Source organism: Chlorocebus sabaeus, chromosome 11, assembly GCF_047675955.1.
Source record: "Chlorocebus sabaeus isolate Y175 chromosome 11, mChlSab1.0.hap1, whole genome shotgun sequence".
Lineage (NCBI taxonomy): Eukaryota > Metazoa > Chordata > Mammalia > Primates > Cercopithecidae > Chlorocebus > Chlorocebus sabaeus.
In genome coordinates, this window is record NC_132914.1 from 65,903,314 (window position 1) to 65,925,018 (window position 21,705).

Genomic DNA, 21,705 nt, shown 5'->3' on the forward strand with positions numbered 1-21,705 from the left:
ACTGAGTGTAGGGAGAGAGATAAGAGATTCCCGAGGTGTGGGGCAGAGCCCACGCATCTGAATTCCAAGAACAGGCGCTTTCTGACAGAGAATACCAGGAAATGACTTCACGTCTTTCCAGACTATCAACATGCTTCATTTTTCCTAGTAGGAGAATCCAGGGCCTGTTCCACGCCCACAGACGTTGGTCAGGCAAAGCGGCCGCAAGGCGTCTGGGCTAAACGCAACCAGGTCCCGCCCCCGGTCCTGTCTGGTCCAGCCAGGCACACCTTGGCAAGCTTTTGCGCCTGCGCCCACCGGGCCTGCACCTGTAGGCTGAAGTCGCGCATGCGCTAGATGGGAACGTCGTTTCTTCTCCCCTACCCCTTTTCTGTGGGGCTGTTTTAGGGAGAGACTGCTTCCGGGTCGAAGGGCTTGCTTCCGGAGAGCGGGAAGGCTAAAACGCGCTAGCTAAACTGGAGCCGACGTTTATTCTGTGTGGAAAAGGCTTTAGCCATGGACAGGTCAGTTCTGATGATGGCAGCTGAACCCAAAGCCTTGCCCCTCTCGCCTGTTGGCGAAACGAAATAGGTGAAACTAGACTCCCAGAAGAAGCCAAGGAGGTCCCGGGTGCTTCCCCTAAGACTCCTTCCCCATGCCGGGAAATTTGGCTACAAATGGGGAAAGGCCGCTTGGCCTGCGTCGGGTGGGGTACGGATCATAATGGTTCCCTACATTCCCACTACGTTCTGCGATCTATTCGGCGCTTTGGGGCAGCAACACTGATCGCTCCTGGGGTGGGCGGGGTAGGTAGCCCGGCGTTCGAAATGCTAAGTGACCAGCCTGAGATCACAAAGCCAGTCAGTGAAGATACTGGGATCTCAGCTCAGACTTTCTGATTACAAGTGCCAGCATTAGATACTGAGTTCCCTCTGTGATCTGGGTACTGTGCTAGCCGCCTGCAACAAAGATCAGTTATTCAAGGTCCTTCACCTCGGGGAATTAGTTGTGTAGTGGAGACAACCAAGCGGTATAAAGTGATAAGTGTTTGGGGGCGATTAAGTCTCCCTGTCACTCTATCAGAAAGACCTCTCAAAGAAGGTAACTTGCTAGCTGGTCTTTGCATAATAATAGTACATTATTCGTACTCCAAACATTGAGTACCTACTATATGACTGCCATTGTTGGCTTTGAATATATATTATCAGTTTATTTAATCTTCAGAACAAGAACAATCCTATGAGGATAGGTACTGTTATCCCTTTTTCATATATAATACTGAGACTAAAAGAGGTTAAGGAACTTGCTGAAAGTTAGGAAGCTAATAAATACAAGAACCAAATTGCCAACCTGCCTCTGTGTGTCTCCAGCCTACCTGAGGCTCTTTGAGGAGTAATTAGTTGTTGACCAGGTGCCCAAGGGGGCAAATGTAGATCTTTGTAAAAGAAACATATTCAAAGGTGCTAGTATATGAAAAACAAAAGTACATGTAGCTCAGTGGTCACATGCAGTATATGTTTAGAGTGATGTTTGTGGCTGAATAGAAGACTGAACGCCTAAACGGGTCACATTGTAAATATCATTTTAGGAAATTTGCACTTCTATAAATCAGAGAGAGCTATCTGTAGGTTTTTTGTTTGTTTTGTTTTTTAATTTTAATTATTAAACGTTTAAAATTTTTTCTATGTGGTTGTTTCCCATACTTTCCTGCTGAAGGAATATCTGAAGGTTTTAAGTGGAGGAAAAGCATATTAGATTCTTGTCTTAAACACAGGCCTTTTAGTCCACACAATTTAGTTTCTAGACCTTTGAGTGAAACTGACAGAGTGTTGTGATGGGACAGGAGACCTCTTCGGTTGAAATAACTTGAAGGGTCATTTTGCTACAATTTACCAGAATTTTTTTTACTTACTCTTCTATCTCACAAGCTCTGTTTGTTGTTGTGGTTGTATCTCACAAGCTCTGGTTGTTGTTGTCTGGTGGTGGTGGTTGTCTGGTTGTTGCTGTTTGTTTTTTAATAGTACCCATGGTTTAAAGCATTTTGGATTCTGCAGAAAAACTTTTAAGAGAGAATTCCTGCAATTAGGTAACTCCTCAGTCCAACCAGGGAAATAAGATTCACTTTTATTAAACAATTACCTAAAACAGTGTTATAATATAGATTCCAAGTGTTGAAATAATTCTTTAGGAGAAAATAACATAGTGAGTACTAGAAAGTCAGAGAAGTCTTTGTGCAGATAAGATTTGAGTAAGACTTTGAAGAATAAGCAGGATTTGGAGCCACAAGTGCATTCTCAGCAAGAGATCCAAGACTTGGCTACTGGAATGACCTATATCTTAACTTACTCAGGGTCCTTTACTCCAGCTGTGATGATAAAATTCTTTACAAATGCTATATTCTCGTTTCACTTATATAAGCTTGATTATACTACTTTAGGAGTGGCTTTGGAGATATATCATCCCCTGTAATCCGGGAGGCAGAGGTGACACGGACTGCACGGAAACAGAGTGCTCAAAAAAGAGTTTTAAGTATCCTTTGCAATTTAAGCATCATTATAAAAATTGTAACATGTTTGGAATCAGTGTTGTAGAATTTTCTTTTTATAAGAGTATTAAATGTTAGCTATAATAAAATCCTGTAGAAATTTTTTTCACTCCACAGAGCTGTCATTAGGTAAATATAATGCAAAAATTTAATAAGATTATATTTCCTTAAAAATAAAGATATTTCTTACTGCTGAGTATCATATTGTGGTTAGCTTCTGCTGAGATTTTTATTATTTGAAAACTGACTAAAAACATTTAGTTCAGTGTGTAGTTATCTAAGACTGACGTCTGAGAATTTAAATGGCAGAAGGAATGGGTTATTTACCCTTTGCATTGAAAAATGGTAGCCGTAAAATACCTTGTTCTTGAAAAATGTATTCACATAATTTGTATAGTAAAAAGATGGTTAATTCTCATTTTAATCTTTTCTACATGGAAAACTTTTCTTAACTCATTGTACAGTTCAGGCATCTCAAGATGAAAATTTTGGTAATACTACACCAAGAAACCAGGTTATCCCTCGAACTCCTAGCTCATTTCGACAGCCTTGTAAGACTTTTTTGCTTTTAAAGCTTTTAATAATAATGATAATTATAATAGCAACTAACATTTATTGTAACATGATAGTATTTGGTTACAATTTCAATAAACACTAATAATAATGATTGCAGTTATTATTTGTTTGAACTCTTGCCATGTATAAGGTACTATACTTTCCATAAACACACAGTAACTATGACATAGGTATCGTTAGCTCTATTTTACTGAAACTGAATGCGAGACTTAGAGAAGTTAACTAATATAGGCAATAAGTATGTAAATAGGCTGGATGCAGTGGCCCATGCCTATAATCTCAACACTTTGGGAGGCCAAGGTGGGCGGATCACTTAAGGCCAGGAGTTCAAGACTAGCTTGGCCAACATGGTGAAACCCTGTCTCTACTAAAAATACAAAAATTAGCTGGCGTGGTGGCGCATGCCCGTAATCCTAGCTACTCAGGAGGCTGAGGCAGGAGAATTGCTTGAACCCAGGAGGCAGAGGTTGCAGTGAACTGAGATTGTGCCACTGTACTCCAGCTGGGGCGACAGAACAAGACTAGTATGTAAATAATGGAACTGGGATTCAAACAATGATCTGTTTACTCCAAAGTTTATGCCTACTGTACTACACTGCCTTGGTATGCCTTATAAAATTAAAATATGAAGAATCCATTGACTGATTAGTGGCTTTAACTGCTCAGTTAGGCTATAATGAAAGCATCTGCAATTGCAATAAATTTTTCCTGTTAGGCTCAGTAGTACTTACAGCTCAAATTTAGAAAAATAATTTAAATCCTTGTATCATGGAAATGTTAACATTTAAAGTATTTATTTGGTTAGAGTACAGTAAAAATTTATTCTTCATTGTTTGTTTGCTTTGTTTTGATAATGAATGCTCACGCACTTTAGGTTCTTTCTACCAACCTTTTGTTTATAGTTACCCCAACAAGCCGAAGCTTACTAAGGCAGCCAGATATTTCCTGCATTCTTGGAACAGGAGGGAGGTCGCCCCGACTTACACAGTCTTCAGGGTTCTTTGGAAATCTCTCCATGGTATGTAGAAAAATAGGACTAAGAACTTTTGGGTCGAGTGTGGTGATTCACACCTGTAATCTCAGCACCCCCTGAACTCCTGACCTCAAGTGATTCTCCCGCCTTGGCTTCCCAGAGGTCAGGAGTTTGAGACTAGCCTGGCTAGCATGATGAAACCCTGTCTCTACTAAAAATAAAAAAATTAGCTGGGAGTGGTGGCTTATGCCTGTAATCCCAGCTACTCGGGAGGCTGAGGTGTGAGAATTGCTTGAATCCAGGAGGCAGAGGTTGCAGTGACCTGTGATTGCAAAAGAAAAAAAAAAAAGAGAGAAAAAAGAACTTCTCCCTTTTTATAAAAGTATAACATTTAATGTAAAAGCCTTTTAATGAATATTGAGTCAGAATCATCATAAAAGTAACTTTAGATTATATGGATTGAAATAATTAATTAGACATTAAAAAAACTAAAAACCTTATGCATCTGATATCACAGATGGAAACTGCGACACCAGCAACCTTTAAATGCAAATAAGATGTTTTAATCTGTCAGTTTGCTGACCAGAAGAAATACATGCTGTGGTTGGTTGCTGATGGCTATAAAATCTGATCCCTGTTTTGAAGCATACAAGAGTAGGAATCAGAGGGTAATAGATGCAGAGTATCATAAGGAAGAGATAAAACGTATTAAAGAGGTTACAAGAGAAAATTGGAAAAGGTAGATGAGATACTCTTTAGGAATCACTATGGAACAGTATTGAAAATAGCAAAATAAATGTTACGTAAGCTGTGATGCAGAATGACTTCACCTAAGTATCAAAAATACACAATAGGCCGGGCGTGGTGGCTCATGTCTGTAATCCCAGCACTTTGGGAGGCCAAGGCGGGTGGATCATGAGGTCAGGAGATCCAGACCATCCTGGCGAACACAGTGAAACCCCGTCTCTACTAAAAATACAAAAAAATTAGCCGGGCGCGGTGGTGGGCGCCTGTAGTCCCAGCTTCTCGGGAGGCTGAGGCAGGAGAATAGAGTGAACCCAGGAGGCGGTGGAGCTTGCAGTGAGCGGAGATCGTGCCACTGCACTCCGGCCTAGGCGATAGACAGAGCAAGACTCTGTCTCAAAAAATAAATAAATAAATAAATACACTATAGCAGCCAGGCATGGTGGCTCACATCTGTAATCCCAGCATTTTGGGAGGCTGAGGTAGATGGATCACATGAGGCTGGGAGTTTGAGACCAGCCTGGCCAGCATGGTGAAACCCTGTCCCTACTAAAAATACAAAAATTAGCCAGGCGTGGTAGCACGTGCCTGTAGTCCCAGCTACTTGGGAGGCTGAAGTGGAAGGATGGCTTGAGCCTGAGAGGCAAAGGTTGCACTGAGCTGTGATCGTGCCACTGCACTCCAGCCTGGGCAACAGATCCAGACCTTATCTCAAGAAAAAAAGAAACCCACATACATACATATAATTTTTAGAAACCTTACTTGCTTTTAAAGTATCCACTCAGTGACAATAACTCCATCACTTTTCTCTATTTTTACTTTTTTGTTTTTTTTTTAAGGTTACCAATCTGGATGACAGTAACTGGGCAGCTGCATTTTCATCACAGCGTTCCGGACTCTTCACAAACACAGAGCCTCACAGTGTAACAGAAGATGTAACTATCAGTGCTGTTATGTTACGTGAGGATGATCCTGGAGAAGCTGGTAAAATGGCATTGAGCTTTGTAACAAGTAGCTTTTCACTAAGATCAAGGAAATCGTCTCTTCCTGTTTCTGAGCATCATTATGTTTTTCTCTTTTTTTTTTTTTCTTTTTTTTGAGACGGAGTCTTGTTCAGTCACCCAGGCTGGAGTGCGGTGGCGCGATCTCGCCTCGCTGCAAGCTCCACCTCCCGGGTTCACGCCATTCTCCTGCCTCAGCCTCCTGAGTAGCTGGGACTACAGGCATCCGCCACCACGCCCAGCTAATTTTTTTTGTATTTTTAGTAGAGACAGAGTTTCACAGTGTTAGCCAGGATGGTCTCGATCTCCTGACCTCGTGATCCGCCCGTCTCGGCCTCCCAAAGTGCTGGGATTACAGGCGTGAGCCACCGTGCCCGGCTGTGTTTTTCTCTTTCTTTTCTTTCTTTTTTTCTTGAGAGAGTAGCTTAAGCAACAAATTTTTGTGTGTGTTTTTTTTGAGACAAGAATCTCACTCTGTTGCGGGGTGTGGTGGCTCATGCCTGTGAGGTGGGCGGATCACGAGGTCAGGTGTTCAAGACCAGCCTGGCCAACATGGTGAAACCCCGTCTCCACTAAAAATACAAAAATTAGTTGGGTATCGTGGCACACGCCTGTAATCCCAGCTACTGGAGAGGCTGAGGCAGGAGAATCACTTGAACCGGGAGGCGGAGGTCGCAGTGAACTGAGATTGCACCATTGCACTCCAACCTGGGCTACAGAACGAGACTCCATCTAAAAAAAAAAAAAAAAAAAAAAAAATCACTGTGTCACCTAGGCTACATGCAGTGGCCTAAGCATGGCTCACTGCAGCCTTAACTTCCCAGGCTTAAGCAATTCTGCAGCCTCAGCCTCCTAAGTAGTTGGGACTGCAGGCATGTACCACCATGCCCAGCTAATTTTTTTTTTTTTTTTTTTTTTTTGAGACAGAGTCTCACTGTGTCGCCCAGGCTAGAGTGCAGTAATGGGATCTTGGTTCACTGCAACCTCCGCCTCCCAGGTTTAAGTGATTTAAGTGATTCTCCTGCCTCAGTCTCCTGAGTAGCTGGGATTATAGGCACGTGCTACCACACCCGGCTATTTTTTGTATTTTTAGTAGAAATGGGGTTTCGCCATGTTGGCCAGGCTGGTCTCAAACCCCTGACCATGGGTGATCCACCTCAGTCTCCTGCCTCAGTCTCCCGAGTAGCTGAGATTACAGGTGCCTACCACCACACCTGGCTAATTTTTGTATTTTTAGTAGAGAGGGGTTTCACCATGTTGGCCAGGCTGATCTCGAACTCTGACCTCGAGTGATCCGCCCTCCTCAGCCTCCCAAAGTGCTGGGATTATAGGCGTAAGCCACTGTGCCCAACCTAATTTTTTATTTCTTTGTAGAGACAGGGTCTCACTATGTTGCCCAGGCAGCTCTCAAACTCCTGGACACAAGTGATCCTACCACCTCAGCCTCTCAAAATGCTGGGATTATAGGCAACAACAGAAATTTATTTTCTCACAATTCTGGAGGCTAGATGTCTGAGGTAAAGGTCTTGGCAGGATTGGTTTTCTCTGAAGCCTCTTCTTTGGCTTACGGATGACTGTCTTCCTCCTGTGTCTTCATGTGGTCTGCTGTCTATAATATATTTTTCATTAAGCTAATTAGTTGTGGTTATGGCTACGGTGTTTGATACAGTATCACTAGAAGGTTGAGAACCTCACCTTAGTTCTCAATCAGAGCAACATCTTGCCATTTTATCTTTTAATGTAAATAGCAGCCAGTTAGACAAGTCTCATATTGTAATTTATTTCTTATTTGTGCTGTTGAAAGTGCATCTCTTAGGTCGGGCACAGTGGCTCAAGCCTGTAATCCTGGCACTTTGGGAGGCCGAGACAGGTGGATCACAAGGTCAGGAGATCGAGACCATCCTGGGTAACATGGTGAAACTCCATCTCTACTGAAAAATACAAAAAAAAAAAAAAAACCAGCCGGGCAAGGTGGCAGGCGCCTGTAGTCCCAGCTACTCGGGAGGCTGAGGCAGGAGAATAGTGTGAACCCAGGAGGCGGAGCTTGCAGTGAACTGAGATATGGCCACTGCACTCCAGCCTGGGCGACAGCGCGAGACTCCGTCTCAAAAAAAAAAAAAAAAAAGTGCATCTCTTTCTTTAGGTTTAGTTCTTAATCTAACATTGTTGATGTGTTTTGTTTTGTCCTGGACCCTAATACGGTTATTTTTTTTCAGGTAGTGTTATGACCACTGTACAAGCATTAACTCATGTAATCCTTATGGTGGTCCATTAAATAGGTACAATAATTATTCCTGTTTTAGAGAAAAGGAAACTACTGCTCAAAGTGGTTAAGTAACTTACTTCAAACCACCTGGCTAGGAAGTGGTGGTATCAGGATTTGAAACTAAGTAGTTTAGCTCCAGAGCCCTGCTCTTAACACTTTGGTAACTACTACTTTCTTGTAGTGTCTGTTAAAAATAGATACTCATATTTAGTGACTCAAAATACTTTCTACTTAGGCCAAGTGTCTGTATTTTCCCAGAGTGGAACATGCCATTTAGTATGTATTATAACTTTCTCCACTACTTTGTAATGGTTAAAATATAATTCAGGTATTTTAAAATCTGGCTCAATTTCTTAAGTAATTGTTTTTTTTTTTTTTTTTTTTTTTTTGAGACGGAGTCTGGCTCTGTTGCCCAGGCTGGAGTGCAGTGGCCGGATCTCAGCTCACTGCAAGCCCCGCCTCCCGGGTTCACACCATTCTCCTGCCTCAGCCTCCCAAGTAGCTGGGAGTACAGGCGCCCGCCACCTCGCCCGGCTAATTTTTTTTGTATTTTAATAGAGACGGGGTTTCACCGTGTTAGCCAGGATGGTCTCGATCTCCTGACCTCGTGATCCGCCCGTCTCGGCCTCCCAAAGTGCTGGGATTACAGGCTTGAGCCACCGCGCCCGGCCGAGTAATTGTTTATAAAATAAGTAGTATATCTTTGAGATCTTAAAAGACCTTTATCAAAAGAAGAAAATAGATAAATTGGGCTACATCAAAATTTTAAACTTTTGTGCATGAAAGGATACAATCAGCAAAGTGAAAAGGCAATCCACAGAATGAGAGAAAATATTTGCACATCATATCTGATTAGGGGTTAATATACAAAATGTATGGAAAACTGCTACAACTCAACAACAACAAAATCAACCCAATTTAAAAATGTGCAAAGAAATAGAATAGGCACAGGCTGGATGCAGTGGCTGATGCCTGTAATCCCAGCAATTTGGGAGGCTGAGGCGGGTGGATCACCTGAGGTTGGAAGTTAGAGACCAGCCTGACCAGCATGGAGAAACCCTGTCTCTACTAAAAATACAAAATTAGCCAGGCATGGTGGCGAATGCCTGTAATCCCAGCTACTCGAGAGGCTAAGGCAGGAGACTCGCTTGAGCCCAGGAGGCGGAGGTTGTGGTGAGCCAAGATCACGCCATTGCACTCCAGCCTGGTCAACAAGAGCAAAACTTCATCTCAAAAAATACGTAAAGAAGGAAAGAAATAGAGTAGACACTTTTCTAAATAAGATACACAAATGACCAATAAGCACATGAAAATATACTCAAATGTCACTAATCGTTAGGAAAATCCAAATCAGAACTACAGTGAGATATGAGATACTGCCTTACACCCATTAGTATGGCTACTAGAAAACAAACAACACAACAACAAAAACCCAGAAAATAACAAGTATTGACAACAATGTGGAGAAATTCAAATCCTTGTGCACTATTGGTTGGAATGTAAAATAGTGCAGCTGCTATGGAAAACAGTATGGCAGTTCCTCAAAAAATTAAAAATACGATTACCATATGATCCAACAAACCTGCCTCTTGGTATATATCCAAAAGACTTATATATATCTGCTTTGAAAGCAGAGTCTCAGAGATAATTGTATATGCATGTTCATAGCATGATTCATAGTAGCCAGAAGGTGGAAGCAAGCCAAGTACCTGTTGATAGATGAATGGGGGGAACAAAATGTGATCTATACATGCAATGGAATATTATTCAGCCAAAAACAAAGGACATTCTGACACATGCTACAGCATGTATGAACCTTGAGAACATTATGCTAAGTGAAATAAGCCAATCACAAAAGGGCAATACTCTGTGGTTCCACTTACATGAGATATTTAGAAGAGTCAAAACGTGTAGAGACAAAGTAGATGGATGGTTGTCAGGGGCTGCGGTAAGTGGGGAGTGGGGAGTTCATGTTTATTAAGTACAGAGTTTCAGTTTTACAAGATGAAAATAGTTCTGTGGATACATAGTGGTGATGGTAGCACAACAATGTGAATGTACTTACTGACGCTGAACTATACACTTAAAAATGATTAAGCCAGGGTTAGTGGTTCATGCCTTTAATCCTACCACTTTGGGATGCTGAGGCAGGAGGTAGCAAGACTCTCTCTACAGACTAATAAACAATTAGCTGGGCATGGTGGCTGGTATATACCTATAGACCCAGCTACTGGGGAGGCTGAGGTGGGAGGATCACTTGAACCTTGGAGTTTGAGGCTATAGTGAGCCATGATTGCGCCACTGTACTCCAGCCTAGGTGACAGAGCAAGAGCCCCCTCTCTTAAAAAAAAAAAGAAGAAAAATGATTAAGATAAATTTTATATGTATCTTGCCAATTAAAAAAAATTTTAAGGCCAGGTATGGTAATCCCAGCACACTTGGGAGGCCAAGGTGGGCTGATAACGAGGTCAGGAAATCGAGACCATTCTGGCTAACACAGTGAAACCTCATCTCTACTAAAAATACAAAAAATTGGCCAGGCGTGGTGGCATGTGCCTATAGTCCCAGCTACTCGGGAGGCTGAGGCAGGAGAATTGCTTGAACCTGGGAGGTGGAGGTTACAGTGAGCTGAGATCACGCCACTGCACTCCAGCCTGGGTGATAGAGTGAGACTCTCTCAAAAAAAAAAATTTTTTTTTTTAATATAGCAGTGAATTTATAAAAGACTTGTAGCTATTTCAATTTTCAAACAGGCTGGGTGCGGTGGCTCATACCTGTAATGCCAGCACTTTGGGAGGCTGAGGTGGGCAGATCACCTGAGATCAGGAGTTTGAGACCAGCCGGCCGATATGATGAAACCCCATCTCTACTAAAAATACAAAAATCAGCCGGTCATGGTGGTGCATGCCTGTAATCCCAGCTAATTGGGAGGCTGAGGCAGGAGGATCACTTGAACCTGGGAGGTAGAGGTTGCAGTGAGCTGAGACCATGCCATTGCACTCCACCCTGGACAATAAGAATGAAACTCCATCTCAAAAAATAAATAAATAAACATAAATAAATTTTAAAACAAACAGAATTACCTAGAAGTATGTCACTTAACTTTATTCCTTTTTTTTTTTTTTTTTTGATGTATTCTAGCATCCATGAGTATGTTTTCTGATTTCCTGCAGTCTTTTCTGAAGCACTCTTCGAGTACAGTTTTTGATCTTGTGGAAGAGTATGAAAACATCTGTGGTAGTCAGGTAAGCTAATTTCAGTCCATCATTAGTCAAACTTCAGTATTTTTAGTTTTTATAAACAGCATGAATCTCCTAATTTTCAAAGTGTTTAAGGGAGATATCTTAGGGGAACAGTGGCAGGAATGGAGGGAAAGTCAACTAGAGCATCTCTACATTTTACATATTGAGGGCCCATATAAGATTTCTTTGGGAGAAAAAAGGATTCTGCTGCTTTACAAAAGGAAAATCCAGCCTGATGCAATGGCTCACACCTGTAATCCCAATGCTTTGGGAGGCCAAAGCAGAAGGATCACTTGAGCCCAGCAGTTCAAGACCAAGCTGGGCAACATGGGAAGGCCTTGTCTCTACAAGAAATACATTTGCCAAGCATGGCGCTATGCACCTGTGATTCTATCTACTTGGAAGGCTCAGTTGGGAGGATTGCCTGAGCCCCAGAGTTTGAGGGTACAGTGAGCTGTGCTCACACCACTGCACTCCAGCCAGGGTGACAGAGTAGACCCTGTCTCAAGGAAAATCTAAAATATACAAGGAATATGTAGAACTCAACAATAAGAAGGGGGGTGGGGGGAGGGAGAGCATCAGGAAGAATAGCTAATGCAAGCTGGTTTTAATACTTAGTTGATGAGTTGACAGGTACAGCAAACCACCATGGCACACGTTTACCTATGTAACAAACCTGCACATCCTGCACATTTATCCTGGAACTTAAACAAAATAAAACTCAACAATAAGAAAATGAACAATCTAGTTAAAAAATGAACAAAAGATGGAAACAGGCACCTCACCAAAGAAGATATACAGATGGCAAATAAGCATATGAAAAATGCATCCACCAGGCGCAGTGACTCATGCCTGTAATCCTAGCACTTTGGGAGGCTGAGATGGGCGGATCACTGCAGGTCAGGAGTTTTGAGACCAACCTGGCCAACATGGTGAAACCCTGTCTCCACTAAAATACAAAATTAGCCAGATGTGGTGGCGGGCACCTGTAATCCCAGCCATTTGGGGGCCTGAGGCAGGAGAATCACTTGAACTTGGGAGGTGGAAGTTGCAGTGAGCCAAGATTGAGCCACTGCACTCCAGCCTGGGCGACAAAGTGAGACTCCATCTCAAAAAAAAAAAAAAAAGAAAAGATGTTTCACTTCATATGTCATTAGAGAATTGCAAATTAAAATAGAGATACTACAACATACCTGTTAGAATGATGAAGATCCAGGCCAGTGCTGTGGCTTCCGCCAGTAATCCCAACACTTTGGGAGGCCGAGGCAGGAGGATCACTTGAGGCCAGGAGTTCAAGACCAGCCTGGGCAGCATAGCAAAACCCCATCTCTGCAAAAACAAACAAAAGAAGAAATAGAATGATGAAGATCCAAAGGACACCACCAAATGCTGGAGAGGATGTGGAGCAATGGGAACTATCATTCATTGCTGGTGGAAATGCAAACAGCTATAGCTACTTTGGAAGGCAGACTGCAGTTTCATACAAAACTAAACATACTATTGTCATATGATCCAGCAAACTCCTTGATATTTACCCAGGTGAGTTGAAAACTGTGTACACAAAAACGTACACAGACGTTTATTACAGTTTTATTCATAACAACTTGAAAGCAACCAAGATATCCTTCAGTAGGTGAATGAATAAACTGGTACATCTGAGCAGTGAAACATTATTCAGTGCTGAAAAGAAACTGGCTATCAAGCCATGAAAAAACATGGAGGAACCTTAAATGCATATTGCTAAGTGAAAGAAGCCAATTTGAAAAGGCTACGTATTATATGATTACAACTATATGACATTCTGGAAAAGGCAAAACTTGGAAACAGTGATAAGATCATCGGTTGCCAGGAGTTAGTGGGGAGGGAGCAAGGAATAGGTAGAACACAAGATTTTTAAGGCATTGAAACTACTCTTTATGCTATAATGGGAGACACATGTCAGTATACATTTGTCGTAATTCATGGAATGTACACCACCAAGAATGAATCCTAATGTAAACTATGGACTTCGGGGGATAATGATGTATCAATATAGGTTCCTCATTTGCAACAGATGTACCATTCTATTGTTAGATATTGATGGTGAGGGAGGCTGTGATTGTGTGGAGGAAGAGATATTTGGGTACTCTGCTTTCTGCCCCATTTTGCTGTGCATCTAAAACGAGGCCAGGTGCAGTGGCTCACACCTATAATCTCAGCACTCTGGGAGGCCGAGTTAGGTGGATTACCTGAGGTCAGGAGTTCATCACCAGTCTGGCCAACATGGTGAAACCCCATCTGTACTAAAAATACAAAAAAATTAAAGTGTGGTGGTGGGCACCTGTAATCCCAGTTACTCGGGAGGCTGAGGTGGGAGAATCACTTGAACCTGGGAGGTGGAGGTTGCAGTGAGCTGAGATTCTGCCACTGCACTCCAGCCTAAGCAACAGAGTGAGACTCCTCCGTCTCAAAATAAAATAAAATAAAATAAAACTACACTAAAGAAGTCTGTTTTTAGAAAGAGGAAAGACTTCAAGAAAATACTGCATTCAGTAATAATTGAAATAATAGTAATAGACAACTTTTTATCATTTCATGTTTTCATAATTGACCTCTGAATTGTTCTGTTATAAATGCAGTAGCTTCATTAAATAACAAAAGCAATAATGATCACTTAGTGAATCACTGGAGTCAGGATTCCAGCTGAGAATGTAATGAATGAAGTGCAGATAACACTTTTATGAAGTACTAGTCTTAAAGACAGTAGTAACATTACTTTGTGAATACTTATTAAGGGGTGGGAAAACCCATTGTGGTGTTCTGAATGAGAGTAATCTTGTTCCTTAATTCCCTTGATAAGATAATGAGGTACTGTTAATAACCTTTGAGAACAGTTTTCTTTACCCCGTTCGGTTTTCTTTACCCTGGGTCGTTAAACCTCCTGGTGAACAATTGTGTGTGTGTTTCTAGGGGGACCATTCATGCCTTTTCACATGTGCCTCAGTCCTGAAAAGGTGTTTTTGTTTTTGTTTTTCTCCCCAGACAGAGTCTTGCTCTGTTGCCCTGGCTGGAGTATAGTGGCAGGATCTCTGCTCACTGCAACCTTTGCCTCCTGGGTTCAAGTGATTCTCCTGCCTTAGCCTCCTGAGTAACTGGGATTACAGGCACGCACCACTACGCCTGGCTAATTTTTTATATTTTTAGTAGAGACGGGGTTTCACCATGTTGGCTAGGCTGGTCTTGAACTCCTGACCTCAAGCAATCCACCTGCCTCGGCCTCCCAAAGTGCTAGGATTACAAGTGTGAGTCACAGTGCCCAGCCTCTGAAAAGGTTTAAGACCACTATTTTGGAATGAGGAAGGACTTTGGTGAAGTTTTGTTTAGAAATGATAATGTTTTTGGTGCCTATCTTAGGAAAATATCTTTCTTGATTAGTTACCTGATACAAATTTTTCAAACATAGTTTAAAAATAACTTAAAATTTCAATTGCTAAAATGTTGGCTTATGTTATGATTTTTTCAGGTATAGGTTTGATTTAAGTTATCCTCTGGGTAGATATACAGGGAGAAAAAAATATCCCATCACTGCCACTGTTGGATCTGAAATCAAGAGTATGTTAGACATATATATATACTCAGATAAACACACCTTGTTCCAAATTAGATCCATTTCTAATGGGAACATCACATTACATTTAATTTAAAAAGACAAAATAGAGAAGGCAATTTTATAATATACACTTATTAAATACAATTATTTAGCACTTTGTTCAAATACAAACTTATCTGTGACTCAAAATTGTAGAAAATTAACCTCTTTACGTCTGTGTATTTTATTCAGGTGAATATACTGAGTAAAATAGTGAGTCGAGCAACACCTGGACTTCAGAAATTTTCAAAAACAGCCAGTATGCTCTGGCTTCTTCAGCAGGAGATGGTCACATGGAGGCTGCTGGCTTCTTTGTATAGGTAATGGCGTCTAGAATTCTTAAGTGAAATAAACATAAGGTAATAAACCAAAAGGCAGATTAATTTAAAAGTTAGGGTAGGTCGTGCTTGGAAATAGGTTTTACTGTTTTTGATGCTTACCATTTCTAATACCTTAGTTGTCAAGAGTGAGTTATGAGGGAAGAGGAAGATATCAGATCATAAAGCTGGTAGTTACCAAAATTGGATGTGTGTAAAGACTGAAGTAAAGTACTAAAAATAGTGCAATACTTAGACTAAATTAAGAAAAGAGCTGAAAGTTAGACTTCATGTAATATGGAAGTTTGAAAGAAGTTAACCAAATTTTCCAGAAGACAAAGATTATACCATGTACATATCCTTGAATCTAGGAATTTTATGCCTAGAAATTTAACCTAAGGAAATAATGAGAAATATATACAACCACATATGAATAAAACTTTTAAATCTCAAAAAATTAAAAACTACTACTAAGGAATTGGTTAAATGAATTACAGCAGCTCTGTTTTTTTGTTTGTTTGTTTGTTTGTTTGTTTTTGAGACAGAGTCTTGCTCTGTGGCCCAGGCTGGAGTGCAGTGGCCGGATCTCAGCTCACTGCAAGCTCTGCCTCCTGGGTTCACGCCATTCTCCTGCCTCAGCCTCCTGAGTAGCTGGGACTACAGGCGCCCGCCACCTCACCCGGCTAGTTTTTTGTATTTTTTAGTAGAGACGGGGTTTCACCGTGTTAGCCAGGATGGTCTCGATCTCCTGACCTCGTGATCCACCCGTCTCGGCCTCCCAAAGTGCTGGGATTACAGGCTTGAGCCACCGCGCCCGGCCAACAGCAGCTCTGTTACAACCAGAATAACTTGCAGCCATTTTAAATTACCACTTGTGGGCTGGGCCCGGTGGCTCAGGCCTGTAATCCCAGCACTTTGGGAGGCCAAGGCGGGTGGATCACTTGAGGTCAGGAGTTCAAAACCAGCCTGGCCAACATAGTAGAACCCTGTCTCTACTAAAAATACAAAAATTAGCCAGGCATGGTGGTGGGCACCTATAATCCCAGCTACTTGGGAGGCTGAGGCAGGAGAATCACTTGAACCTCGGAGGCAGAGGTTGCGAGCCGAGATTGTGCTACTGCACTCCAGCCTGGGTGACACAGTGAGATTCCATCTCAAAAAAAATAATAATAATTTAAATAAATAAATTACCATTTGTGTATATTCATTGACATGGAAAGATATTCATGACATATTGTTATATGAAAACGGAATTTCATATTAATATATAAATGATGTCCTCTCTGCCATTTTTTGTTTTTGTTTTTGAAAAAGAGTCTCGCTCTGTCGCTCAGATTGGAGTGCAGTGGCACAATGTTGGCTCACTGCAGCCTCCGCCTCTGAGGTTCAAGTTATTCTCCTGCCTCAGCCTCCTGAGTAGCTGGCATTACAGATGCTGGCCACCATGCCTAGCTAATTTTTGTATTTTTATTTTATTTTTATTTTTGAGATGGAGTCTCGCTCAGTTGCCCAGGCTGGAGTGCGGTGGTGTGATCTCGGCTCACTGCAACCTCTGCCTCCCAGGTTTAAGTGATTCTTCTGTCTTGGCCTCCCAAGTAGCTGGGATTAGATGCGCATGCCAACACGCCCAGCTAATTTTTGTATTTTTAGTAGAGACAGGGTTTTGTCATGTTGACCAGGCTAGTCTCAAACTCCTGACCTCAAGTGATCCACCCACCTCGGCCTCCCAAAGTGCTAGAATTACAGGTGTGAGCCACCGTACCTGGCCTAATTTTTATATTTTTAGTAGAGACAGTATTTCACTATGTTGGCCAGGCTGGTCTCGAACACCTGACCTCAGGTGATCCGTCTGCCTCGGCCTCCCAAAATGCTGAGATTACAAGCATGACCCACTGTGCCCTGCCTAATTTTTGTATTTTTGGTAGAGACGGGGTTTCACTCTGTTGTTGGCCAGGATGGTCTCAAACTCCTGACCTCAAATAATCTGCCTGTCTCAGCCTCCCAAAGTGCTGGGATTACAGATATGAGCCACTGTGCCTGGCATGTTGTCGCATTTTTGTTTACAAAAATACAGGTATACATATTTGAAAAAATAAATAATAAAAAAATTTTAAAAAGAAGTTAGCCAGAGTTTCCTTCTGTCAGATGCTCAGTGGTGAGTTCTTTATATTCATGTGAAATAAGGCTTTTTTATTTTGTGTTATTTTTCCCCAGAGACAGAATACAGTCTGCATTAGAAGAGGAAAGTGTACTTGCAGTTACTGTAAGTTTTATATTAATTTTTTCCTTTATAAATACATAAAAATTAAAATGCTACTAATAGGATTTTTTTTTTTTTTTTTTTTTTGAGATGGAGTTTCACTCTTGTTGCCCAAGCCGGAGTGCAATGGCACGATCTTGGCTCACTGCAACCTCCACCTCCCGGGTTCGAGTGATTCTCCTGCCTCAGCTTCCTGAGTAGCTGGGATTACAGGCGTGCCCCGTCACACCCAGCTAATTTTTTGTATTTTTAATAGAAAACGGGGTTTCATCATGTTGGCCAAGCTGGTCTCAAACTCCTGACCTCAAGTGATCCACCCACCTCGGCCTCCCAAAGTGGTGGGATTACAGGCATGAGCCACTGTGCCCAGCCAGGATTTATTTTCAACCTTCCATGCTGAGTTTCTTCATTTTAAAGATTTTACAAGTAAATAAAAGGTTCAGTCTCATAAAATAATCAAATACTGATTTATATTAGAGAGTTAAAGGTAAAAGTCCCTTTTTATCCCACTGACTAGTGTAACAGTTTTGGTATATATCCTACCAGACATTTTTCTATGCATCTTTATGGATACATACATATATACAAACATACACGCACATATTTGTATACACACACGTATTTGTTTTTTAACATAATATGATTGATTTCATTTATACATTATACTGAGAATTTTTTTTTTTTTTTTTTTTTTGAAATGGAGTTTCACTCTCACCCGGACTGGAGTGCAGTGGTGCGATCATGCCTCACTGTAACCTCTGCCTTCCGGGTTCAAGCAATTCTTGTGCCTCAGCTTTCTAAGTAGCTGGGACTACAGGCTTGTGCTACCACACCTTGCTAATTTTTGTATTTTTAGTAGAGATGGGGTTTCACCATATTGACCAGGCTAGTCTCTATCTCCTGACCTTGTGATCTGCCCCCTCAGCCTCCCACAGTGCTGGGATTACAGGTGTGAGCCACTGTACCCGGCTTATACTGAGAGTTTTAAAATTAATATTTGTTAGATTTTTAAAAAATTCATGTAGGTTTTACCATATTTTTTCATACTATGTCAGAGTATAAATGTACTGAAATTTTTTGAGATATTCAGCTGCATATTTAGGTTGTTACTAGTATTCTTACTGTAGCCATTAATAATGCAGTAAATAGTTTGGTGTAGAGGCACATGCCTGTGGTCCCAGCAACTTGTCAGGCTAAGCTCAGAGGATCACTTGAGCCCAGGAGTTCAAGGCTACAGTGAGCTATGATCACACCATTGCACTCTAGCCTGGGCAACAGAGTGAGATCCCATCTCTAAAAAAAAAAAAAAATGCAGTGAATGTTTTTCTTCATACGTATGTATGTGTGTGAAAGTCTGGACAAGTAAACACCATCCTTTTGCCCTTAGGATTCAATGCTGTCTTCTACAGCCTCCAGGCCTGGGATCCTGAAAGGACCTTGGGTGGTAAAACTGGACTTGGCTGGATTGAGGGTTTGGGGAAGAAACATGCAAATAGCCTCAGATGATTTTTAAATGCAGCAAATAACGTTTCTGGATGAGACTTGTTTCCAAAATAACCAGCTATATCTGTTTTGAAAAAATATGTACACATATATGCCTGTTAAACCGCCAAGACCAGATGCCTTTTTGGGGTTTAACTTCTTTATATTTTCTGATTTTTAAAAGTAATTCTTTTTTTTTTTTTTTTTTTTTAAGAGATAGGATCTTGCTCTGTTGCCCAGGCTGGAGTGCAGTGGTGTGATCTCAGCTCACTCCAACCTCTGCCTCCTGGGTTCAAGCGATTCTCGTGCCTCAGCTTCCCTAGTAACTGGGATTACAGGCATGCATCACCACACCCAGCTAATTTTTGTACTTTTAGTAGAGACAGGGTTTTAACTATGTTGTCCAGGCGGTCTTGAACTCCTAGCTTCAAGTGATCCACCTGTCTTGGCCTACCAAAGTGCTGGGATTACAGACGTGAGCCACCATGCCTTGCCCAGAAGTAATTCATATTTGAAGCAAGTATATATAATTTAAAAAGATAATATATATTTATAATAAATATTTTATGTGTATCTGTTAGACTGCTTTTTTTTTCTTTTGTTTCTTTTTCTTTTTTGGGGGGTGGCCAGCACGGCGGGGACATGGTCTCACTTTGTCTCCCAAGCCAGAGTGCAGTGGCATGATCATAGTTCACTGCAGCCTCGAACTCTCGTGCTCAAGTGGGCCTCCTGCCTCAGCCTCCCAAGTAGCTAGGACTACAGGTGTGTACCACCATGCCTGGCTAATTTCCTTTTTATATTTTATAGAGATGGGGGGTCTTACTCTGTTGACCAGGCTGGTCTCAAACTCCAAGGCTACTTTTTCGCTTAAAATATTTTTTAATATCTTTCCAATCTTTTAATTTATTTGTCCCACGAATACTTCATTCCAATAAAGTAACATGCACATCTAGGAAGACTGTCATATTTGGCTATTTATTGAGCTCACTTACTAGTTTTAATAGGTTTCCTCTGATTTTCCAGGCAATTCTGTTATCTACAGGTAGTGATGACTTTGACTATTTTTCCATACTTATTGCTAACTTAATTCTTTTCCTGGTTTTATTATGTTAGCTAGAATTTTCAAAGTAAAGTTGAATAATAATGAACTCTTACTCTTCATCTTCTGGATTTTAAAGGGAGTATCTCAATTTACAGTTAAGTATAGTCAGCCTTCCTTATATGTGGGTTCCACATCCATGAATTTAACCAACCACAGATTAAAAGTATTCTTTAAAAAAAAAAAAATAAAGAATCACCAAGAAGCGGCTTCTCTGCTCCTTCTTGAATCTCCGCCTGGCTCAGCCTGCCTGCCTTCACTCCTGCCCCCACCATGTCCATCAGGGTGACCCAGAAGCCCTACAAGCTGTCCACCTCTGGCCCCTGGGACATCAGTAGCCGTTCCTACATGAGTGGGCCCGGTGCCCACATCAGCTCCTCAAGCTTCTCCCAAGTGGGCAGCAGCAGCTTCCGGGGTGGCATGGGTAGAGGCTTTGGCAGGGCCAGCGGTATGGGAGGCATTACTGCCGTCACAGTCAACCAGAGCCTGTTGAGCCCCCTTAACCTGGAGGTGGACCCCAACATCCAAGCAGTGTGCACCCAGGTAAAGGAGCAGATCAAGACCCTCAACAACAAATTTGCCTCCTTCATCAACAAGGTACAGTTCCTGGAGCAGCAGAACAAGATGCTGGAGACCAAGTGGGGGCCCCTGCAGCAGCAGCAGATGGCTCGGAGCAACATGGACAACATGTTCGAGAGCTACATCAACAACCTTCTGCTGGCAGCTGGACACTCTGGGCCAAGAGAAGCTGAAGCTGGAGGTGGAGCTTGATAACATGCAGGGGCTGGTGGAGGACTTCAAGAACAAGTACGAGGATGAGATCAAAAAGTGTACAGAGATGGAGAATGAATTTTTCCTCATCAAGAAGGATGTGGATGAAGCTTACAAGAACAAGGTAGAGCTGTAGTCTCGCCTGGAAGGGCTAACTGAAGAGATCAACTTCGTCAGGCAACTGTATAAAGAGGAGATCAGGGAGCTGCAGTCCCAGATCTCGGACACATCTGTGGTGCTATCCATTGAGTGGTGTCCGAGTCCTCTGACGTCCTGACCAAGTGAACAGCCGTGACAGCCTCTTCTAGCCTAACCCTTCTGCAGCTGCCCCAGAGAGGCTGCTGTGCAGAGGAGCACAGGGAACAGGAGACCCACCTGAGGCTCAGCCCTAGCCCTCTGCCCACCCGTGGGGGGAGTTTACTGCCTGGGGTTACCCCCCTTGCCCATGCCTACAGCTATAAAACAATTCAATTTTTTTTTTCCAAAATAAAACCTCAGCTAGCTCTCCAACTGTCAAAAAAAAAAAAAAAAAAGTCCAGGTATGGAGGCTCATGCCAGTAATCCCAACACTTTGGGAGGCCAATGTAGAAGGCTCACTGTAGCCTAGAGTTCAAGAGGAGCCTGGGCAAGATAGCAAGACCCTGTCTCTGCAAAAAGTGACGAACTTAGCTGGGCATGGTGGTGCACACCTAGTCCCAGCTACATATGAGGCTGATATGGGAGGATCGCTTGTGCCTAGGAGGTCAAAAATGTAGTGAGCTGTAATTGTGCTACTGCACTCCAGCCTGGGTGACAGAGCGTGACCCTGTCTCAAAAAAAAGA

General features: G+C 42.1%; 1 protein-coding gene and 1 pseudogene across 1 annotated transcript in view; both read left to right on the forward strand.

Moving 5' to 3' along the window:
* Nucleotides 1-394: 394 nt before the first annotated feature.
* The window catches only part of NUP107 (nucleoporin 107), a 57,021-nt gene continuing 35,710 nt past the window's right edge, over nucleotides 395-21,705 (forward strand). Inside the window, exons 1-8 of the mRNA XM_008003965.3 lie at nucleotides 395-503; nucleotides 2,417-2,508; nucleotides 2,989-3,075; nucleotides 4,003-4,118; nucleotides 5,657-5,801; nucleotides 11,226-11,329; nucleotides 15,147-15,274; nucleotides 17,486-17,534. Coding sequence (XP_008002156.1) covers nucleotides 496-503; nucleotides 2,417-2,508; nucleotides 2,989-3,075; nucleotides 4,003-4,118; nucleotides 5,657-5,801; nucleotides 11,226-11,329; nucleotides 15,147-15,274; nucleotides 17,486-17,534 — 729 coding nt within the window. The 5' untranslated portion in view covers nucleotides 395-495. The remainder of the gene's footprint in view (nucleotides 504-2,416; nucleotides 2,509-2,988; nucleotides 3,076-4,002; nucleotides 4,119-5,656; nucleotides 5,802-11,225; nucleotides 11,330-15,146; nucleotides 15,275-17,485; nucleotides 17,535-21,705) is intronic.
* Nucleotides 20,307-21,257, forward strand: LOC119623867 (keratin, type II cytoskeletal 8 pseudogene; annotated as a pseudogene).